Source organism: Haplochromis burtoni, unplaced genomic scaffold, assembly GCF_018398535.1.
Source record: "Haplochromis burtoni strain Fernald_Lab_line unplaced genomic scaffold, NCSU_Asbu1 Contig_114, whole genome shotgun sequence".
NCBI classification, from domain to species: domain Eukaryota; kingdom Metazoa; phylum Chordata; class Actinopteri; order Cichliformes; family Cichlidae; genus Haplochromis; species Haplochromis burtoni.
In genome coordinates this window covers 936,100-955,269 of record NW_024582475.1, presented here as the reverse complement: position 1 = coordinate 955,269, position 19,170 = coordinate 936,100, and the positions used below count along the sequence as shown (strand labels likewise).

General features: G+C 42.9%; 1 protein-coding gene across 1 annotated transcript in view; it reads right to left on the bottom strand.

Moving 5' to 3' along the window:
- The window catches only part of roraa (RAR-related orphan receptor A, paralog a), a 186,555-nt gene that overhangs the window by 52,341 nt on the left and 115,044 nt on the right, over positions 1-19,170 (bottom strand). Inside the window, exon 2 of the mRNA XM_005928734.3 lies at positions 7,995-8,024. Within this exon, the coding sequence (XP_005928796.1) occupies positions 7,995-8,024 (30 nt within the window). The remainder of the gene's footprint in view (positions 1-7,994; positions 8,025-19,170) is intronic.

Sequence of the window (19,170 nt, the reverse complement as noted above, 5' to 3'; positions counted from 1 at the left end):
TAGGTCCAGGGAGGCATTCCACATCAACACAATGTAGATTACTCTCATTTATTAAAATACAGCTCTGGTCAAGCATGAAAGTAACTTTTCCTGAGTTCTATGAGCTTTAAAAAAAACAAGTGACCCACTCGAGGGACTAATGTTTTTCCTCAAGATTGAGGGAGATCTTCAGGCTATGCGTGATGTGTACCACTTAGCCTTTCCCTTCTTCCAGCGGACCGGGATCGAGCTGCTCTACGGTGGACAGTGCGAAGGATCTCTTTACTGAGCGCACTCTCAACACTTTTACTCTTGACTTATGAGGATGCCATGGGTGCAGGGGAGTGATTCATCATTGGATGTGTTCCTCTTGCACCCTCACACATTAGTAATGTGGTCCGCTGAGGAGGAGTCCTGTCATCAGTCTGTACCTGGACCCTCTGAACAAGGTAGGTCAACAGGAGGCAGCAGCGGCTGGCCCACTTTTAGTCTTTCACAGCACCTTTAAGTTTCCTCCAGCTCTGCCACAGCTGAGCCTGACGGACACACTAAGACCAGTTTGGTCAAGGGGAGGCACAGCCTTCGCTATAGTCGCTATATCTGTTGACTCAGTGAAGCCCGTCCTCTGAGCGGCCAAGTACGGAAAGCCACAACTTGTTGAGAGGTTAAAGTGAGGCGGAAATCTTATTTTCATTGAACGTTTTTACAAAGAAAATGGCACAAAAACAAACAAGCTCCGAGTCGCAGTTTGGATAAAAAGTTCCCACACTTACCCATCTGAAACTCCCTGCGGGAATTTCATCACAAGACTCCCTAGTATTCCGTAATAAAGCAGCAACAAAATAACAAATGGCTGTCTGTTCCGTCACAAAATATACAACCACTTTGAGTCAGCGTAAGCCTTTGACCTTAACATTGCAGGTAATGCACATTTAAATACCTACCTCTGTATTCATGTTTGTCATTTTACTTGTGAAGATTAGGTGTAAAAAGGCTATTTGAAACCAAAACACAGGATTAAGGGATAATGCTGCTCTGTGTCTTGTGAGTCGACCTTGATTCTGTAATCCAGCACAATACTGGAGAACAGCGTATTTCTCGCTCTTGTACATTCAATACTCTCACTGTAGAACAGCTCACACTGATGTAATGGCACATAATGGCACCACGCTGACTGACAAAGTAATCTGAATTAAGGGGAACTTCATTGTTATATCTGTGTAACAGACCTGGAAATACTATTACAAGATTTGTACAAAGAAAAAAAATATTCACAGCACTTTTATATATCGATTACAAATGAAAGGAGGAGGTATACACAGAAAATTGTGTTGCAGGTAAAAATACAGAGATGGCAAATAATGACCAAAACAACACAAATGAATTGTTTTGAGTCACCTGAACTTTAATGACCACATTGAGGAATGAACTTGATCTTTAAAAGTAAGCCAGTTTGAGGTCAACCATGGTGTTATTAAGGGCTGTGCCACTTAATCAGAGTGGATGCCAATTTAGCAAAGGGCTAACTATGCAGGAGGGACCATCTGAGGCATCAAACAGATCACTGAGTATTGTGTCACCTGCCTCTGCATACCTCTGTACAGTATACACGCGCTCCTTTCCACTCAAAATCTGCTTTATTTTCCTGACTCCATATCTCCTTACCTGTTTTTTTCTTCTTCTTTCCTTCACCATGCAGCAGACACAGTAGAATGAAAACCTGCCTTTGATGTCTGGGATCCTATAATGCTGAGCAGTAGAAATCCGCATGCCTGTTATCTCCTGAATCTTAATGATGACGGCTAACTTCACAATGGGTTAACCACATCTCTCTGTTCTCGCGCTGCACACCCACAGAAACACAAATTAATAGCAACGTGGAAAAAAAAAAAAAAAACAGCATTCCTCTAATAAAGCAGATTCAACAAAATGGGCACAATGCGATCAGCACAAATGTCAATGTATAACATCACCAAAAGCTTTTGTGAGCACGTCTGCTTTCGTCTCTGTGTAGGAAGTTTATTTTCTCTCCTCTCCTTTACTTTTTGAACAGCTTATTTGTTGTAAAGTTCTGATCCTCACTTGAAATTATCTTTTTTCCTTTCATGATGCAGTAGCTGTTTTGATGGCACATATTTGTTTATATTTGTTTTTGTTAATGCACGAAACTGTCGATTTTTATTGCTAAAAAATTGAAAAGAGTAGAAAATTGATTTTGCTTCACTTTCCTTTTGCATAACTTCTATGAAAAGACCAACAATATTATAAACACACTGATCAATGAAGAGCTCAGTGAAAGCTGAGGAAGGCACGTCAAATTATGGACCCATCATTTAAAATTTCCCCATCAGCATTAGTGAGGATCATATCTTATAGAGCTCTGTGACCTCTGCAGCTGTCGCCCTCCATGAATCAAACCTTTCATTACATGCTGACACTCCTGTCCTATGCCGAATGTGTATACACCATAGGAAAGTGATGAGGCATTGGAAACCCGATGAGAGACGGCTAACCTGCGCTTTTGCAAATGCTGGCTGACTGCGTGCCGCAGCGAGCGAGAGGCCAGCCGTGCCCTCCCAGCCATGCCAACTGCTTCGCCTGGCAGAAGCCACCATCCCAGCACAGCCCCTCGCTCCTTGGCCCCTTTCACCTGAGGCGGCAGACAGCCGGCATAAGAGAAATCGCCCGCAGCAGATGGGGCCACTTACTTTGGCTGGCCCATCCGAGCATTGTGTCCTTGTCACATGTCACTTACTCTTGTTTTCCGGTCTGACAACACTTCAAGACAGTGCTTTCGGTTTTGTGTGAGACACAAAAGGAAGAAGAAGAAAAAAAGGTGAGGAAAAGCTGACGAGGTGTCTCTTCACTCAAGCTCAAATTTTCTGAAAGAGCCGGCACCACGAGAAGAACCAGATTATGCGCCAACAAAAGCAGAGCAACCCCCCCCGACAAGAAGCGGTCTTGCACCCCTACGGCTCCCCTCACCACACTTCCCCTTAGAAAACAAGCAGGGCCCCTCGGAGGTGATAAGACGAAAAGACTTTACATCCAGAAACTTATGCAAAGAAAGTGCACGCACAAAAGGCCATTTGCAATTTTACAAAATGGCAGACGTAATGCTTTTACTGAAAAATGAGGACCTGCCATATTGAGTTGGAGAGGAAAAGACAAGGCAGGAGGGAAAAAATAGAGAAAAATCATGTTGGCCTGGTTTACGACAAATAGATAGCTCTATTGATTTCCCTGTTACAGTGACTGTCCATCCCTCACTGTTGTGATTACACTGACCTATTTCAGAAAAAAAAAGCCATCTATTATAGATTAAACCAAAATGTCCAAAAAGAAAATACTCCCTTTGTGGAACAAACAAATAGAGTAAGACGAAAACATAACCTACAGTACACAGAGAGAGAAAAATATTGTGTCAATTTAAGCATTCAATGTTGCTGTGGGAGAAGAGGAAACAACCAGTTCTAGTACCATGCTGAGAATCAAATAACTTTCCAGTGAAATAGAGGCGGTGTGTTGTGAGGCCCTTTTTATTGTCAATTTCACATCCAACAAAAAACCCCAACCCCCCCCCACAACATTAAAATGACTGCGTTATTGCTCAACTAATGTTTAAACATCATAATGCCAATTTAACAAATTCAGGAAAATGGCCGGTAAGAAGAACAGATTATAATGGATTTCATAATCTACCTATGCAATACTCTGTACTGCATTGTGTTTTTCAGTGCACCACAGTACAGCGCGGTTCGGTGTTGTATGTTTTTGTGCTGATGATTCCTTTGTGTCTGTATGTATTGCTGCGTGCGCTCGTCCTGCTCCACTATGTCTGTAGCAGCGCGTCTCACTAGACTATCTCTCTCCGCTTAGCTCAGGGGACTCTGGCTGGCTGATCTTCATTATCAGCCCTAGCTTAACAATGTACTGGATGCACTTCCCACATGAGTGCAACTAACAAATCCCCACAGAGCTGAATCAAGGCAACAATGTGATGAAATACCTTCAAACAACCACTGAGCATGGAACACTGAGCTATGCAGAGACAACTCACACTGCCCTGGGCGATTCCACAGGAGTGCGCCTGTTGCCAAGCAAAATTAGACAGCAACTGGGACATATTATTCTCCTAAATTGGCAATGTACAGCACTATTAAGTACCATAAATCTCATGTTTGATTAGCTGAAAATACCTTGACTCACAGAGCCAGTGCATTAACATTCTACAACTCAGACATCCAAGCCGGATCTGCCATGGCATCTTTTTTTTTTAATAAAGTAGATTCTTTACAAGGGGAAAACTGTCATTGTGTTATGTGAAGACAGACTGCATTATTGGGATTAATAAGGCTGTTAGCATATTTTTAAAAAACATGTATCAGTCAACTTTTAAGAGTGTTCTGTAAAAGAAAAAGAAAAAAAAAACCCACACACAAAACAAAGACATGAAGTCTACAGACTCTTATAACTTTGAGAGCGCATCAATGGGCGATATAATTTCTCTGTAACTCGGAACTGAAAGCAGCGCAGAAGAGTCTGAATCATCGGGTTTCTTTTGGAAAAGATTAGCCGTACTATTAGTATGTGAATGCACATCGCTGACGAGAGAAACTCAATAAAAGCTGCTAGTAAATAAATGATGATTCATGAGCGAGGCCATGTTTCTCAATCAGTGCGAGAAGTCTACCAACACAATGGAGATAAATATAGGGTGAGGGGGGAAAAGAAACGCGGGGCTCTCCAAAATGTATCTGTGGACCGATGAAAGGAAATCGTCTGTCTCTTTTTCTCCTTTCCCCGGGTTACATTTGTACTACTGCCTCCCTCTGGTAAGTCTATTCCCAGTCAGATATATTACACATAGACTGCTACACACTGACACTGGTATAATAATGTATACACTGATAAATATATCACAATACCATGACAGGATTAATTAAGAATAATATATTTTTCAGCTAAATTAGCTATACAAAGAGTTTTCTACTTTTTGAAATTTTCTGTGCTGGCTGTCTGATGGTTCTGTTATTTAGATATATTTGGGTGTTATTATATTGTTATGGATGTTCTATTTATGCTTTCATAGATAAAGCTGTGCAACTACAAGTGGATTTGCAGATCTTTGTCTTGCTGCGAATTATGGTCTGAACAGTCATCAAACAATCAGTCTACTGTAAATCTATAGCTGCAAGTGAGAAAGACAGGGAGGATTAGCTCTAAGTAATCATGAGATCTGCTCTGTTCAAGCAAGAGCATCCTGTCCACACGACCTGCGTGTGTATGTGTTAGCTAGTGCTCTGCTATTCGAGCTGTGAGACCCAGACTGCTGATGGTAGATTAGAGGTGAGACGCCTAATCTCAGTGTAATCAGCTACTGCATCTGAGCCTCCGCTCCACACCATCTCTCTCAACAGGTCCAAACAGAAAGTCATCTCACAGCAAAACAGCCCCGCTGAGGTAGAAGAAGGTGAAGAGACATATCTGGTGTCCAACAGCAACGCAAGAGGGGGAAAAAGTGCAAAATTTAATTATCTTTTACTGTCACCTCTTCCTGACATGGGCAGTTTGAGACATAAAGATGGAAGGAGAAATGAAAGGGAAAAACCAACAAGAAATGTGCTGGGGGGTTATAGCAAGGACAAGTGGAGCCAGCAAAATCCCCCAACAGCATACAAAAGCGCTGTTGAATCAGACATTACGCGTTCGGGGTTTTCCTTTAATTTGTCACAAGTGCGTAAATCAACTGCTACTCAGAGAGTCCATAAAACAGATGTAAAACTGCCAGGGAAAGGTGCAGGAAAACCACAGCTGACTTTTTGCTCAGAACTGCAGCTTTGTTGTAAGAAGAAGTGATGGCGAGGGACAGCCCCTTTGAGGAAATGAAGAAAGAAAGGGGGAGACAGATAAAGAGGCTCAGACAATAAATCTATGTAAGTCCTGAATGGGGAGAGGACATTACAGTCAATGACACAATGATATAAGTATCTGTTTTCATCTAGAATACTTCACTTTCTGATGGCTCAATGATTAGCGATGAAGGGGGTTCGAGAGGAGAGGAGAGGAGAAGAGACGAGAGGAGAGGAGAGGCGAGGCGAGGAAAGGAGAGGAGAGGAGTCTGCCAGTGAACAGCTGCCCCTGTAATTTATATTGATGAGGGGACTGGCATGGCGGGGAGCTTCCAGCAGTTTGATCACTCAGGCAGAGTGGGGAGTTAGTCAGAGACACAGCCCATCCCTGTGGTCCGGGTTGGACCGAGAAGACCTCCTAAACACACACACAGAAACTAACATACTTGCACACATATGCACATGAAATCAAGGCTGCCAAGCTCACATTACGAGTGGCAGCGCGGACTGGCGTATTGGGGAAGCCAATGTTTTCACTCCGGGAACAGAAATAGATCTACATCTTGGCTATAACCATGCAGGGCAGAGCCATCTCCCTCATTATTACTCCACCAGCCATATAATCACCAGGCTTCTCAGACCGTCCGCCCGCATTCTCAATGACCATTAACTGGCCCTTGAACTTCTTCTTGTGCACGCAGCTCTGACGAGGCTCCACAGCCGCTTCCTGTCTGTAAGGCACAGCAATCAACTACTTGTTAAGGGGCTTTACTTTGATTTCCGCACATGGATAAGATTTGAATATTTCTCACTGAAATGAGACAGCGTAGTCCAGTCTCTGCCCAGGGCTTTGAACCCAAGACTCCTAAATCATGCTCTTTGATTTGAGCCCCCTTCCAGTGTAGAGGTGCTTAGCGCCGCACTAATTAAGATAGCGGGGTGGTAGATGGCGGGTCAAAGCGTTTCTGTTCTACCTTGAAGATATCCTGACACAAACATGAACACTGACACACGCATCAAAAAATAAATAAATAAATAAAAAAAAATACCATAGCCCCTCCAGACAAGCAAATAGCTTAACACACAACCATGCTGCTGTTTTGACGGGGCTGTTTGAGTAAGGTAGAGCTGTCTAGCACTGAAGATCATATCCCTTTGCCCTGCTGTCTGATGTAAGAAAGAGCCGGGGTGTTTAACAGGGGGAGATGCAGCCTCTCACAATCTGAAACACTCCGACCGCTCTTACAGAAAAGCCCCCTGGCCTTCCCTCTCCACAAGTTTCATCAGAGTGATCAGAGAGAAAGGATAGCCTTCAGGGCTAGTTTCTTCCATTCACACAGTGGGGTATGAACACACATATGGATGTACACGCATGCACAGACACACTGCAGAACACCGCACAAAAGCGTTTTTACATGCTTTCTCGATTGCACTTCACATGTGTCAAAATACAGTACAAATCTCTTGGAAATCATTGATTTCTGCAGGTTTGACTGCTCATCAATTCTTCATAAGCGCACCGAAATTGAAAAGGCAGCGGTGGTAAGAAAAGGCTGTGTACTATTGTTGTATTGCACAAAAGGAGCCTTGCATCTAGCATGTGATACATGTGTCACATACAGTGTCTGTATCTTTCAATTTTAGTGATAGGATCTGCACTTGAAGAACACAAAGTCTGGTAGTTAATGCAGCCTCAGAGGTTAGAAACCACCACGCTGCACCACATCCGTGTTTTTCAGCTGCAAGGCCTTGCAGAAAACAAAGAGGTGCTTCACCACACTGTCTGCTTCAAATGTGCATGATTACCAAGCAGTCATAAGACTGCATAGCATTTTAATTTCCTCTCTGGGGTTATCATCATATTCTCTCCAGTATGGAGACGGAGAGATACAAAACAGTGAAAGTGGATGAACAGAAATCTAATTGAAGGCCTTGATTTATGACAGTAGTAGGCAGACAACAGCACATTTATAGGCAATGATGAAAAAGAGTCAACATAGACACAAACATAATGATCTCACCATCTCCACTATACATGAGGCAAGGGGTTGTTTGTTGTTGTTTTTCACATTAAGTATGGGATTCTTCTTTGAATTAAGTATCACTTTTACCGTCTTAAAATTGTAGTAGGATAAAAACCACATTAATAAAAATTGTACTTACAAGTATGTGTCTTCTTTGTTACTGAGATACCTGTGAAGAAAAAAAGCAAATAAAAATGAGAAAATATATTTAAAAAAACAAATAACATGAACTATTCACATGGGGCTCTTATTAATAACTTATAATATGATAACAGCAGCAAAGAAGGAAACCCTGTGTTGCAACAGATTGCAACAGACCAAGGTCACTTAGGTGGCCCTGAGTAATTATGTGTGTAGGCTGGTGTTTAACTTAGGGCCATTCTATAGCAACATCTATGACAAGGTGGCTGAAACCCCATTTTCTTCAGGCAGTGAATAAAATTTCAAACTAAAGGGAAAAAAAACATTTGGAATGCTAATGTGTTGAGTCTCCTCTCCGATTGGGTCCGAGTGCATGACTAAGCCATTGGCCCTGAGGGAGATAAAGGCATTTTGACCTTAATGTTAGCTAATCCTTTATTTAAACGGTTTCAATACAAAAGGGATTTTTGAAGTTATTTTGTAAATAAATTGTAAGCCCTCGCTCGTCTGACCGGCTCAGGAGGCAAAGAGATGGCGCACAAAAACTCCCTTCTTAATGTGTGACAGAGTCTCCATTTAAAAAACTGTAACATGATCAAAGAGAGAAACGATTGGATACACTATAGAACAGATATAAGCAGTGCCAATGTGGGTACAAACGGCTTATAAGAAGCAGGCAGTCTGACCAGGTTGAGTCAAACCTGGGCTGTACTGCAACTGCAACTTATACTTCCCATCTTCACCCCTTCAGGTGTCAGCTCCTTGAGTGAGCCACTTTGGGGTTTTTATTTCTTTTTAATTTTTTGGCTCTGGCTCCTTCTCCTGTCTGCAACATTGGTCTAATGCCCCAGGAGCCTGACACGGACAAGCACACAGCCAGCCGAGGTCCCCTGCGGCCCCTAAGATGCTCATGCTTTGCAGGACGAGAGCACACTAATAGATCCCACTTGTCATGCGGAAGCAATGGCTAATTTTTCTACAGCTTGCATTTGAAACTCGGGGGACGGCAAGTTGACATGATTCAATAACTCTCTGTGAAAAAAGGCGTCTGGCCAGAGATAACAATGTTTGAGACACGTTTGAGGGGAAACGAGTCAAAGTGCAACGAGGGGGAAAACAAATAAGCCCTTCGGTCTCCTATAGACATACACAGAGAAACACATAACTGATATCAACTCCACTGAGCAGGAAGAGGGAAAGCCGTCACCTAGGGGCCAGCAGCCTGTGATGGAGCTAGCATTGTTCCATTGCTCAGGGCCAAAAGCTTCTGTTCTCTCCAACTGTGACATTACGCAAGAAGAAAATAAACAGTACTCGAGTCTTAATTCTGCACTAAAATCAGATGACATGGGAGCCAGCGAGACCTGATGGTTCATTAAAAACCAGCAGTGTCAAAGCTTCTGTTCTAAGCTTCAGCTTATGCACAAGGCAGCTGCAAAGGACTGTATCAAGCAGCTAACTGGCTGATGGTTAAGACAACTCGTTAACCTACGAAGGAACACAGTGGCTGTGCTTAGCAGAAACCGAAAGAGCAAATAGGGTGGCTTTCTGTCAGAGCCTACGCTACTGCATAAAACAGACACTTCACAGCTTTCAAGAGGAGTGTGGTCAATGACACATATAAGATATTATTTGATTTAAGGGCACAATATATTTCTACATAAAACATACAGAATATGCAAAAAGTTACAGAGAATTTAAAACAACTGCCTCCAGCTTTCATCTGTCATCTTCTGAAGTGTTAACAAAAGTGTGGTGGCCTGGCTGGAGAACTTAAAGTTGTAAACAACCCTTTGCTTTGTGAAATGTTTGTGACAGAGGAAGTGAAAGAAACAGCTTGTGTGAGGGTGTGTACATACAGTACATGTGGAGGCTTTCACCCAGCTTTAGCCACACAGACCACACTGATAATGTTGAGTAGATGCTTTGCTGTCACTGACTATTTCGCAGTCAAAGTCAAGAAGAAACCATTCACGTGAGGACGTATGCTTCTAAAACTCAAGTTTTCAGCGCTGCAGTCTGCCTGCCTGATCATTTTTACGTTGCTTCATTGCCTAGCTGATACACTGAAGCCGTCATGAACTCGGTGCAGAGCAGTTCTCACTCTTGTGCCTACCACATAAATGCTTCATTAAGTCAACTCCATGCAAAAGGGGAATTTGCCATAAAAGGTTTTGGGGTATTTTCAGAAGTAAACCATTTTGTTTAGCTTATCACCAAAATTTTTGTGTGCTCACTTGGAACAACAACAAAAAAAAAAATCCTATCGAGTGCATTTCCAGCGTGTTTGAAAAACTGCATTATTTAAATCATCCTGCAGTCGCCTCGTTTTTTTCACACACGATAACCTATTATGAAACTTTTACTGATAGCAGCTGATAATATGCAGTCGGTAGAAATGTTTACAACATGCTTTTGGTGTGTGTTCTCACGCAAACATTTCCTAGAAACCGTTAAAAACAACAACAACAATTTCACAGCTTACTCGCTATCAGGTTTGTTACTGTCAATAAGCCAGATGTGCTGAAAATGACAAAAGCCAAAGACATATTGTGCCTGTAAATGTAAGTAAAGTGAGAGAAACACAGAAACTGGTAAGACAGCAGAGCTTGTATTATTTGCACTGTAAATAATAAGGGCTCCAACCAACTACTGTGCTACTCCCATCTACTTAATGCAGCACGCCTAATGATAACAAAACTACTCCCACGGTAATATTTTCCAGGGTGCTGATATAAAACTATCACCATACAGACAAAGGCTCATCCTTCCTGTTGCTATGCAGGTTAGAAGAAGTAGGGGGGGAGGTTAGTGGGCCCACTTCCTCCTCTATGTGTCATTCAAAACCCTGTGATTGGAGGTGGCAAGGAGAAGGGGCCACAAAGCCAATGAATGAGTCAGGCGGTGAGAAAGAAGGAGTTAGCTCTGGGCACTGACATTGGCAATGCCTGCCAGCTCCTGTCTTCTCCACTGGATGGCAGGTTCAGAGGTCAGTCTGGAGGTGAAACTCTCCTTGGCTGATAAACAGGCTGCTATAAACAGACGTATAGCTTGTGGATTTTCTTTTCTAAACATCTACTGTGCGCGTTTATGAGCGTTAATAGAAATTCAAGTTAAAAGGCTGTTGCCTGTGTGAACTTGTAGCTGAATTCCAATTTCTAAATTATACATTTGTCACAGTGGAAGGAGGGACACTCTTTGCTGCCTTTGATCAGTCATACTTTCCCCTGCCTGGGTAAACAATTCAGCATTTGTTCTCAGGAGACACTGCCTATGCTATAGAGGAAGAGAGGTACCGTGCAAACGACTGGAGGTTAGCCTCCACCACATCTATCTGCAGGGGGGCACACATCCTGTAAACATGCCACTTAAACAGGAGGAGAGTGAGTCGGGGGTTTGGCAGTCACAGCGCTGCAGCCGGCTGTGGAGTGCGGTGCCATCGCAGGCGACTCAAAGTGACAGCACTGTAATGAAGTCTGAGGCACACGGCAGGCTGTACGTCATAATTTCAGGTTCCTTAAAGCCTGACAGGGAATGATTATCATGGATGGTTATTGTCACCCTGCCTCCCTGGTAGACGAGGCGTGCTCTGGGGTTGTTGCACCATGACATTCAAAGTTACAGTCTCCTTCATATAATGGAGCTGTCCTCTCAGCGCGCTAATGGGAGCGATCCATTTAACCTGTGCCAGAAACACACAGACGAGGAAGTTCCTAATGCGAGGCCTCTCCCGTGGGGACGTCACACTCCCCCCCCCGGCTGCTCCCTTCCTGCTGCTTGATTCATTGACTGGTGCTCCTCACTTATCCTCATTCACTGTTCAGTCTGGGGAGACAGGGAGGCTCGCTTCCCGCTGCCTGCTCCACATGCCGCTGCTGCACGCCCGCCGCACACAAGGACAGCGCCGCCGCTGCAGACCCAATTGCAGTAGGAGGCAGTGAGGGTCCAGTAAGGGACTGGCTAGACACCTACTGGAATTACGGGTCAATACCATAGGCCTTGGGAATGCTAGCAGTATCCACTCTCCACAGTTAATTAGTTAATATGGCCTCGAAGATAGAAAAACACAGATCATAATGGAACGTTTGCTTATTGTCTTAATGATGGCAGCTGTATGGGACTGTTAATTTTAGGCTACTCCTGAGGTTGCTGGTTAATAATGGTGGGTAAGACGAACATCTTAAGAATGATCGATGTGGTCGCGTTCAGCGGTCCATCTCTTGACTGCTGCTAGCTGCCCAATTAACAAATTGCTGCTACATTCCTGAGAGAAAATAATTAGAAATAATTAATGTGTTGCTCTTCTTAGCCATCACAAAGCTCCAACGAGCGGCTCGAATCGTTTAGGAAACGTGATCTTTGGAGCTGTGCTTTTAAGAAATTCAACAGTGGTACAAATTCAGGCTTGGAGGAAATTAGAATATTCAGTGGGCTAGGTGACTCATTTAGGTAGTCAGCAATCCATGAATGCATTAAAGGGGGAAAAACTAACATAGTGGGTTAGACAGTACAAAGCGCTGTTAAAAGCATAAAGATATAATGCAAGGTCGCTCTTAAATTAATGCTCGTCTCATCAAAAGTCAAAAAATGTGGTTTAGCTGATTCAAGAACCTCAGTGCTCCTCTTTGGCAGTCTTTCTGAAACTTTCATACACAAAGTCACTTAAACAATCCGCCCCTTTTTCTGTGACACACTTAGACTTATTAGCTATTATACAGCTATAAACTATACATGCAAAAATTTAATGATTAAAAAAGCACAATGATTCTAATCAGCTGCCCCCTAATATACTAAAACACTTAATCCATGGAGAGGCCAACTCTCTGGGGAGGCCCAAAGAAAAATGACTTCTCTGTCTCCAGGCGCTGTTATTTCTGGTCATTTCTAATTGGTTTTAAATAAAAGCAACCACTCTGAGACTCTACAGGTTACTTCATTGCATCACTATGGAATTGTCTGCAAATAGAAGATATACATCCAAATTAGTTTTAGAGGACACCACAACTGTCTTTCAGAAGACGAAAGAAGAAAGGTCAGGAAAAAATAAAAGGATACGTGAAGGTGGTAGATCCCAAAGGAAGAGCGACATTATCAGGATGACCCTGAGATCGGAGAAGCCCTGGCTGACTTGAGGCTTCGTGTCAGGCGCACCTCGACCCTTACAAATGTCCCCCAGGTTCATGTGCAACATCTCCCCCAGAGCAGTTCTGCATTGCTAGGCCTGCAAGTCTCCAGGTGAGTTCTCAGTGCTGTTTGGTGGCTCGTGAATTATACATTGCAGCAGAGGAATTGACGTGGCCCAGGAGGGCCAAAAAAACAGCAGGCATGGCTTGGAGGCAGAATGAAGACTCTGATGGAATTTTAATTGTACCGCAGGGAACGCTGCGATAAGTGCTATTGTTATTGGTAAGACACCGCTGCACAGGTTAAGATGAAAAAATGACAGAATCCAGAACAGTGTCCACCTTGACACCAAGTCTGTATTCTAAAAAGACCGGTACACGCATTGTGATGACAGATTCCTAAAAATATTTATATAATTTAGATATAATTTAAATTAAAATTGTAGTGTTTGGATCATGACATTGTTTTTCGACGATTATATTTTTTCCATGATTTGAATCTTTCTTACGGGCCACCTTCCAGAGCTGTTTACCTTCCATCGTGTATTTATGTGTCCTCTTTACTGATTGGTGTTTAGACCTCATCCGTTTCCTTTATGTTTAATGTTAAATGACTGTTTTTTTCTTCAAATAGCACCCAACAATAAATATACAGAAGACTGCTTATTACTGAATGACGTTACGGTTTGTTTTACTGTTTTTTACTAACATGTGTGGCTGCAAAGTCACAGCGCTCTATACTTATGGACAACATGCACAAAAGCCCAAGAAAGGGTCAGGAAACATCGACAAATACACAAGAAACGGCTCAATCTGCAACTGCTGAGCCATCCAATTCAGTTAGATTGTTTTGTGACTTAGTACTGTACTGCAGGTAAAAAAAAAAAAAAAAAAACCCAAAATGGTTATGTTTCTGCAGCTCTGATGTTGTTCGTTCTGATCTTGGCTCTAACATACTATTCAGTAATTCTCCTCCGAGTGCGGGCTGGTCCCAGGGGGCCTGATGGATGCAGGAAAGCCCTGGGCAGTGGTCAGAGAGAGGCCAGCAGCACAGGCAGGCCTCTGTGTACTCTGTGCGCTGTCGGTTCCCAGCCCAGCAGTAATCTCCCAATGATCCAGCTTCAACCACACATGAAACCCAATAGCCTTTCAGCCCGCACCATAAATAAAGACAAACCACATTCAGCAGACCACCCTGACTTACTTTACTGTTACGGAGCTGCACAGAACAGCACGAGAGACCACCACCGGTTGTGTTTACACTTATATATAAAGGCTCTAACTACATAAAGTTTAAATAGATACCCTACTCTGTCAGAGGGATGCTTATTTCAAATGGTGCTCCTCCATAAAATAACATAATCGAGCCCATTCTTTAATTTTTATTTACACAGTGCGTACAGAAAACTCCATAATAACATTATGCTTTTGAGGTTAGCGTTTGCTCTGTCAGCATAGAAGAAAACAGCCTCACAGACAACACTTTAAAATTCCCGTTCACGTTACAATATATTACCTTATCTCCACACAGGTGCAAATCTAAAGGGGAGGGGATAGAATTACCTCCAGCTCCCGGGGCAAACACACTACTTATGCTCCTTTTTTCCTCCTTTGTAACAACAATAATGGCTTGTAAGAGTAGTACAGTTGGCCAACAGAGATGAACCCCCTTGGGTTAACCTATTCAGAAGAGTTTAAATATTCATGAAAAGCAGCGTACAGCTGGTAAATAAAGATCATCTCAGATCTACAGTTTACTTGAGATTGCTTGTTTTGTTTTTCTCTGTTCGGTTTTCCTTGCAAGGCTGCAAAAGATGATTCACAGGCCACCTGCCAACTTCAGGAAACCACAGTGTTAGACTGCTTTTGCCAGAGGTATATGTCATTTTAACAGATGAAGCGCCGTTCAGCATCTGTTTATTCAACTCCCATGTCCGAGCTTGCATTTTGCATTATCTCAAGAATAGAATCGAAAGATAGGATTAAAGTTTATATGGACTCTGACGGCTTGTGACAAGCTGTTACAGGAGCTGCACGGGCCTGTCAATAGACTGTAGACACAAGGCTGCTGGAATAATCACGGAGGGAGAAAGGAGGCTAGAGCTTTGATGGCAAACTAATGTCAGCTAATATCAGCTCTATAAAGGCTGACTCAGAAACATACAGGAAACCTTTCATTACCATCACTCACTCAGTCTCAATTCTCATCCAGCAAAGTAGAGTACTGCACACTTGTCTAATGAACAAGAGTCTACGGGGAAGGATCACTCTATGCGAGTGTGGTGGAAATCAAGGTCCCACAACAGTGGACTCGTGGCGCTGCTGATAAGGACTTGGCTGTAATTGCTCAAAAGGGAGGGAACTGCAGCCCCATTAGGTCTGGTCTTAGCACTTGCCAATAAGCCAAACTGCCCCTCTGAAGCCTCCCATGTAATGAAAACTTCCTCTGAGATGAATTACAAGTCTGTCAATCCACTAATTAATATCATGGACTTGTCTTTTTTGCTTCTCTGCAGTAACAAACTGAGTGAGACAGACCCGAGTGGAGGTATTGGAGGCACTGGAAGACATAAAGGAAGGAAAGGCAGAGGCAAACCAGCGAGCGCCCTGCTACTGTAATTCACTGCAAGTCACGGTCGGCACTTAGTGAAGCATCTATTTTTCATGTATTTCATAATTAAAACCTGTGAGTTCTGTAAGCCCGCCATGCTCCATGTAGATCAAAGATAGCGCTATTAGCAGGGAGTTCGTCAGTGGTGGCATTACTGAGCCCTAAAAATGACACTGCCGTGTTCTCATTTACATTTCAGGGGAAAATGTATTTTCTTGAGGATTATGTTTGTTTGCTACATTTCAAAAATACATTCCTAATCAACATATATTTGGCATTTATATTTTTTGCTTTCCCACTGTCGAATTTTTTCAGTCAACCAATCATATAAGACGGCCGGGACTCATCACTCTAGCAAACCAAAACAAAAAAACGAAAGAAAAGCTTCTGATGCCTTTAACGGGTTGGTACCTAACCCTAACCTAACAAAACTGACACTAAAAATGAAACAAAAGTAATAAAGTCCAAAATGAATATTTAAATAAATAAACAATAAACACACAAATAAGAGGATGAACGTCTGCGGGATGTCGACACCAACATGACTGTCTTATTTGGGTTTTTAAATTGCGATGTGTTTCGTTGAGAAGAATATATGTTTTCCATGAAACAACAACAAAAACAAAAATAAATAAAGGAAATCCACCGTATTTTTTTTTTCAGGAGACAGAGTTTTATTATTAAGTACAAAGATACACTCCACACTTGATAACGGGGCAACCGTGGAGGTGGACTACGGTTAACGGAACAGATCACAGCTTCTGGCTCCCTTTTCAAAGCGTTGCAGACAGAAATAACCCATGCACAGCAGATAAAGTGGTTGATGAAAGACTGAATATATATTTCACACATTGCCTCTTGTGGTACAGGTGGAGTGTGCTTCAGTTTGTTGCCTTCTCCCTCCCTGCTGCATTCTGTATGTAAATGTAATCGGAGGATAACACGGGATAAAGCTCTGCAGAGCAGAGACATGATGCCTCCCTTCTGCGGGGATAGAGGGATACAAATCTACCTCACATGGTGTAATGAAGAGAGTGAGCTGCGTAGCGTTATTTATTTGTCCCATTGACTCCTGGGTAAGTTGCCGCCATAGGGTGCACTTGTCTGGATACTCCATTTTCCCACTGACTGTAACTAGACAGATGATAGCAAAAGTGTCCCGGCAACAGTGCTAACGGTGGTTAGCACTGTTGCCGCACAGCAAGAAGGTCCTGAGTTCAATTCCTCCATCAGGCCGGGGTCTTTCTGTGTGGAGTTTGCATGTTCTCCCCGTGTTTGCGTGGGTTCTCTCCGGGTACTCCGGGTTCCTCCCACCGTCCAAAGACATGCAGCTTGTGGGGATAGGTTAATTGATTAATCTAAATTGTCACTAGGTATGAATGTGAGTGTGAATGGTTGTCTGTCCCTATGTGTTAGCCCTGCGACAGACTGGCGACCTGTCCAGGGTGTCCCCCGCCTTTCGCCCTATGACAGCTGGGATAGGCTCCAGCGCCCCCCGCGACCCTGAAAGGATAAGCGGAAGCGAATGGATGGATGGATGGATGGATATATATATATATATATATATATAAGTGTGTGTGTGTGTAGTTTCCACTTCCTTTTTTGTTACAGGTTGCATTTGTTTAGCATTTGCGATTACCATGTTTTAGGTTGATTTATCATGACAGAAAAGTGGAAACTAGAGGGAAGTCTTAAGCATCAAACATTGCAAAAGTTGCAGTATTACAGTATAAAAATGTTCCATTAAAGTTAAGACTTATTTGGGTTATTTTTTTTGCCTTAATCTGCAAAGTAATTGCTGCCAAATGTAATGAAGTAAAAATACTCTACAACAGATCTAAGTTTGAAATGACATCAAACACTCACTATTTATCTCAGACCACAATTTAAAAACAAAAGAGTAAAAGTACGGCTTGTACGCATCAGCCCTCGAGAACAATGAGCTCGTGCAGTGATCAAAAAATGTACACAATTTATATTTTCTACTTGCTGCTTATGGTATCTTGCTGCTGCAAAGCTTCCTGCTGTCAATGGTGTTATTGTTCTGCCATTGCGTAACAATGTCAGAGGAAGAACTTGTGGTGAAGTCATATGAAAAGAAACTATAATTAGCCAGCCATACTTGCTTTTTCACACTCACGGGCATAGCTGTCGAGATATTCATTCTTCCTTTCTTACTGAAATTATAACAGCTCCCCGCTCGACGGCCAAGTTAACAGCAGGGAGCGAATGGATGAGCTTCCTTTAGGCTCATGAGGTCAGTGACAGTTCACAGCACAAACGCCCCGCACAAACATCAGAGCACAGTCAGTCTATCGATGAAGATGACAAGCCTAATACACCGCCACTTTGTGGAATGCTGACCACTGGAATACATGTTTATTCATCATTTTTTATGCAGCTGTCAACAATGTGACGCGTTGAGCTAAACACGCCGTCTGACTATACCTCACAGTGGGCATCTGAAACATATGCACAGACAGCCCACTGACTCTCGCTGGAAGTGTGAAGAGAGAGGTGTGAGGTGGAGGCTGGGACGACGTCTATACTGCGGCCACAGCCATACATTCTCAGCAGTATGAAAGCTTGCAGCCGTGCCCAGCAGTAATAATTAATAGCATACTCTATAAGCATTCCATTAGGTGCAAGCAGCTGTCATAAACATCTTAATTAATTTACAAAGCATGCAACTAGGGAATTATGGCGACGTAAAAATCTGCTTCCCTCTGCCGCTCCATAGCACTGGAACAGATCGGGCTTTTAAATTTTTAAACATGCCTTTCATGTTCTCTAGAGCACTAAAAAGCCTTTGAACAGTCAGCTTGTTAGGAGATGCACCTAGCAGCCCAATACCTACGGGTCGTCTTGCTATTCTTTTCATACAGTGACAAGAGGTTTTGGGCTTCTCTTTGCTGCTCTGGCTTGACTCAAGGAATCTCTCTCCCCCTCGTATTTTCTTTGTCACAGTGACATAACTGCACAATGATTTTTTTCCTTCTTTTTTTCATTCACGCACTCCATCTAAGGTTTTTCCAGTTTGCTTACATTTTTTTTTTGGTCAAAAGGGGACAAACATTTAGGAAAAAATAAAGCCACTGATGAGGGGAGAAAAAAAAGTCTCAATTAGAGATTTTATCTGAAATGCAACACTTAAACCACAGAGGCGTAAAACAAACCGCAGACCTTTCACTGTGTGCTTCACATAAAAAAGGACATCCTCCTGAGGATAAGAGGGAGAGAGCAGCAGAAGGGCGCTGGCAAAAAGAACGAGGATGGCTCTCTTGCTCTCTTACTGTACCGCGTACGATATTGTGCCAAAGCAAGGGTCAGAGTGCTGTGGTAAAAACGCTCTTCCTTACCAGCTCTCACTCAGAGAGGGCAAGATTAGACTGGCCACTCCATTATAGGAGAAAGGCTTAAGAGCATTTCCACTTTCAGAG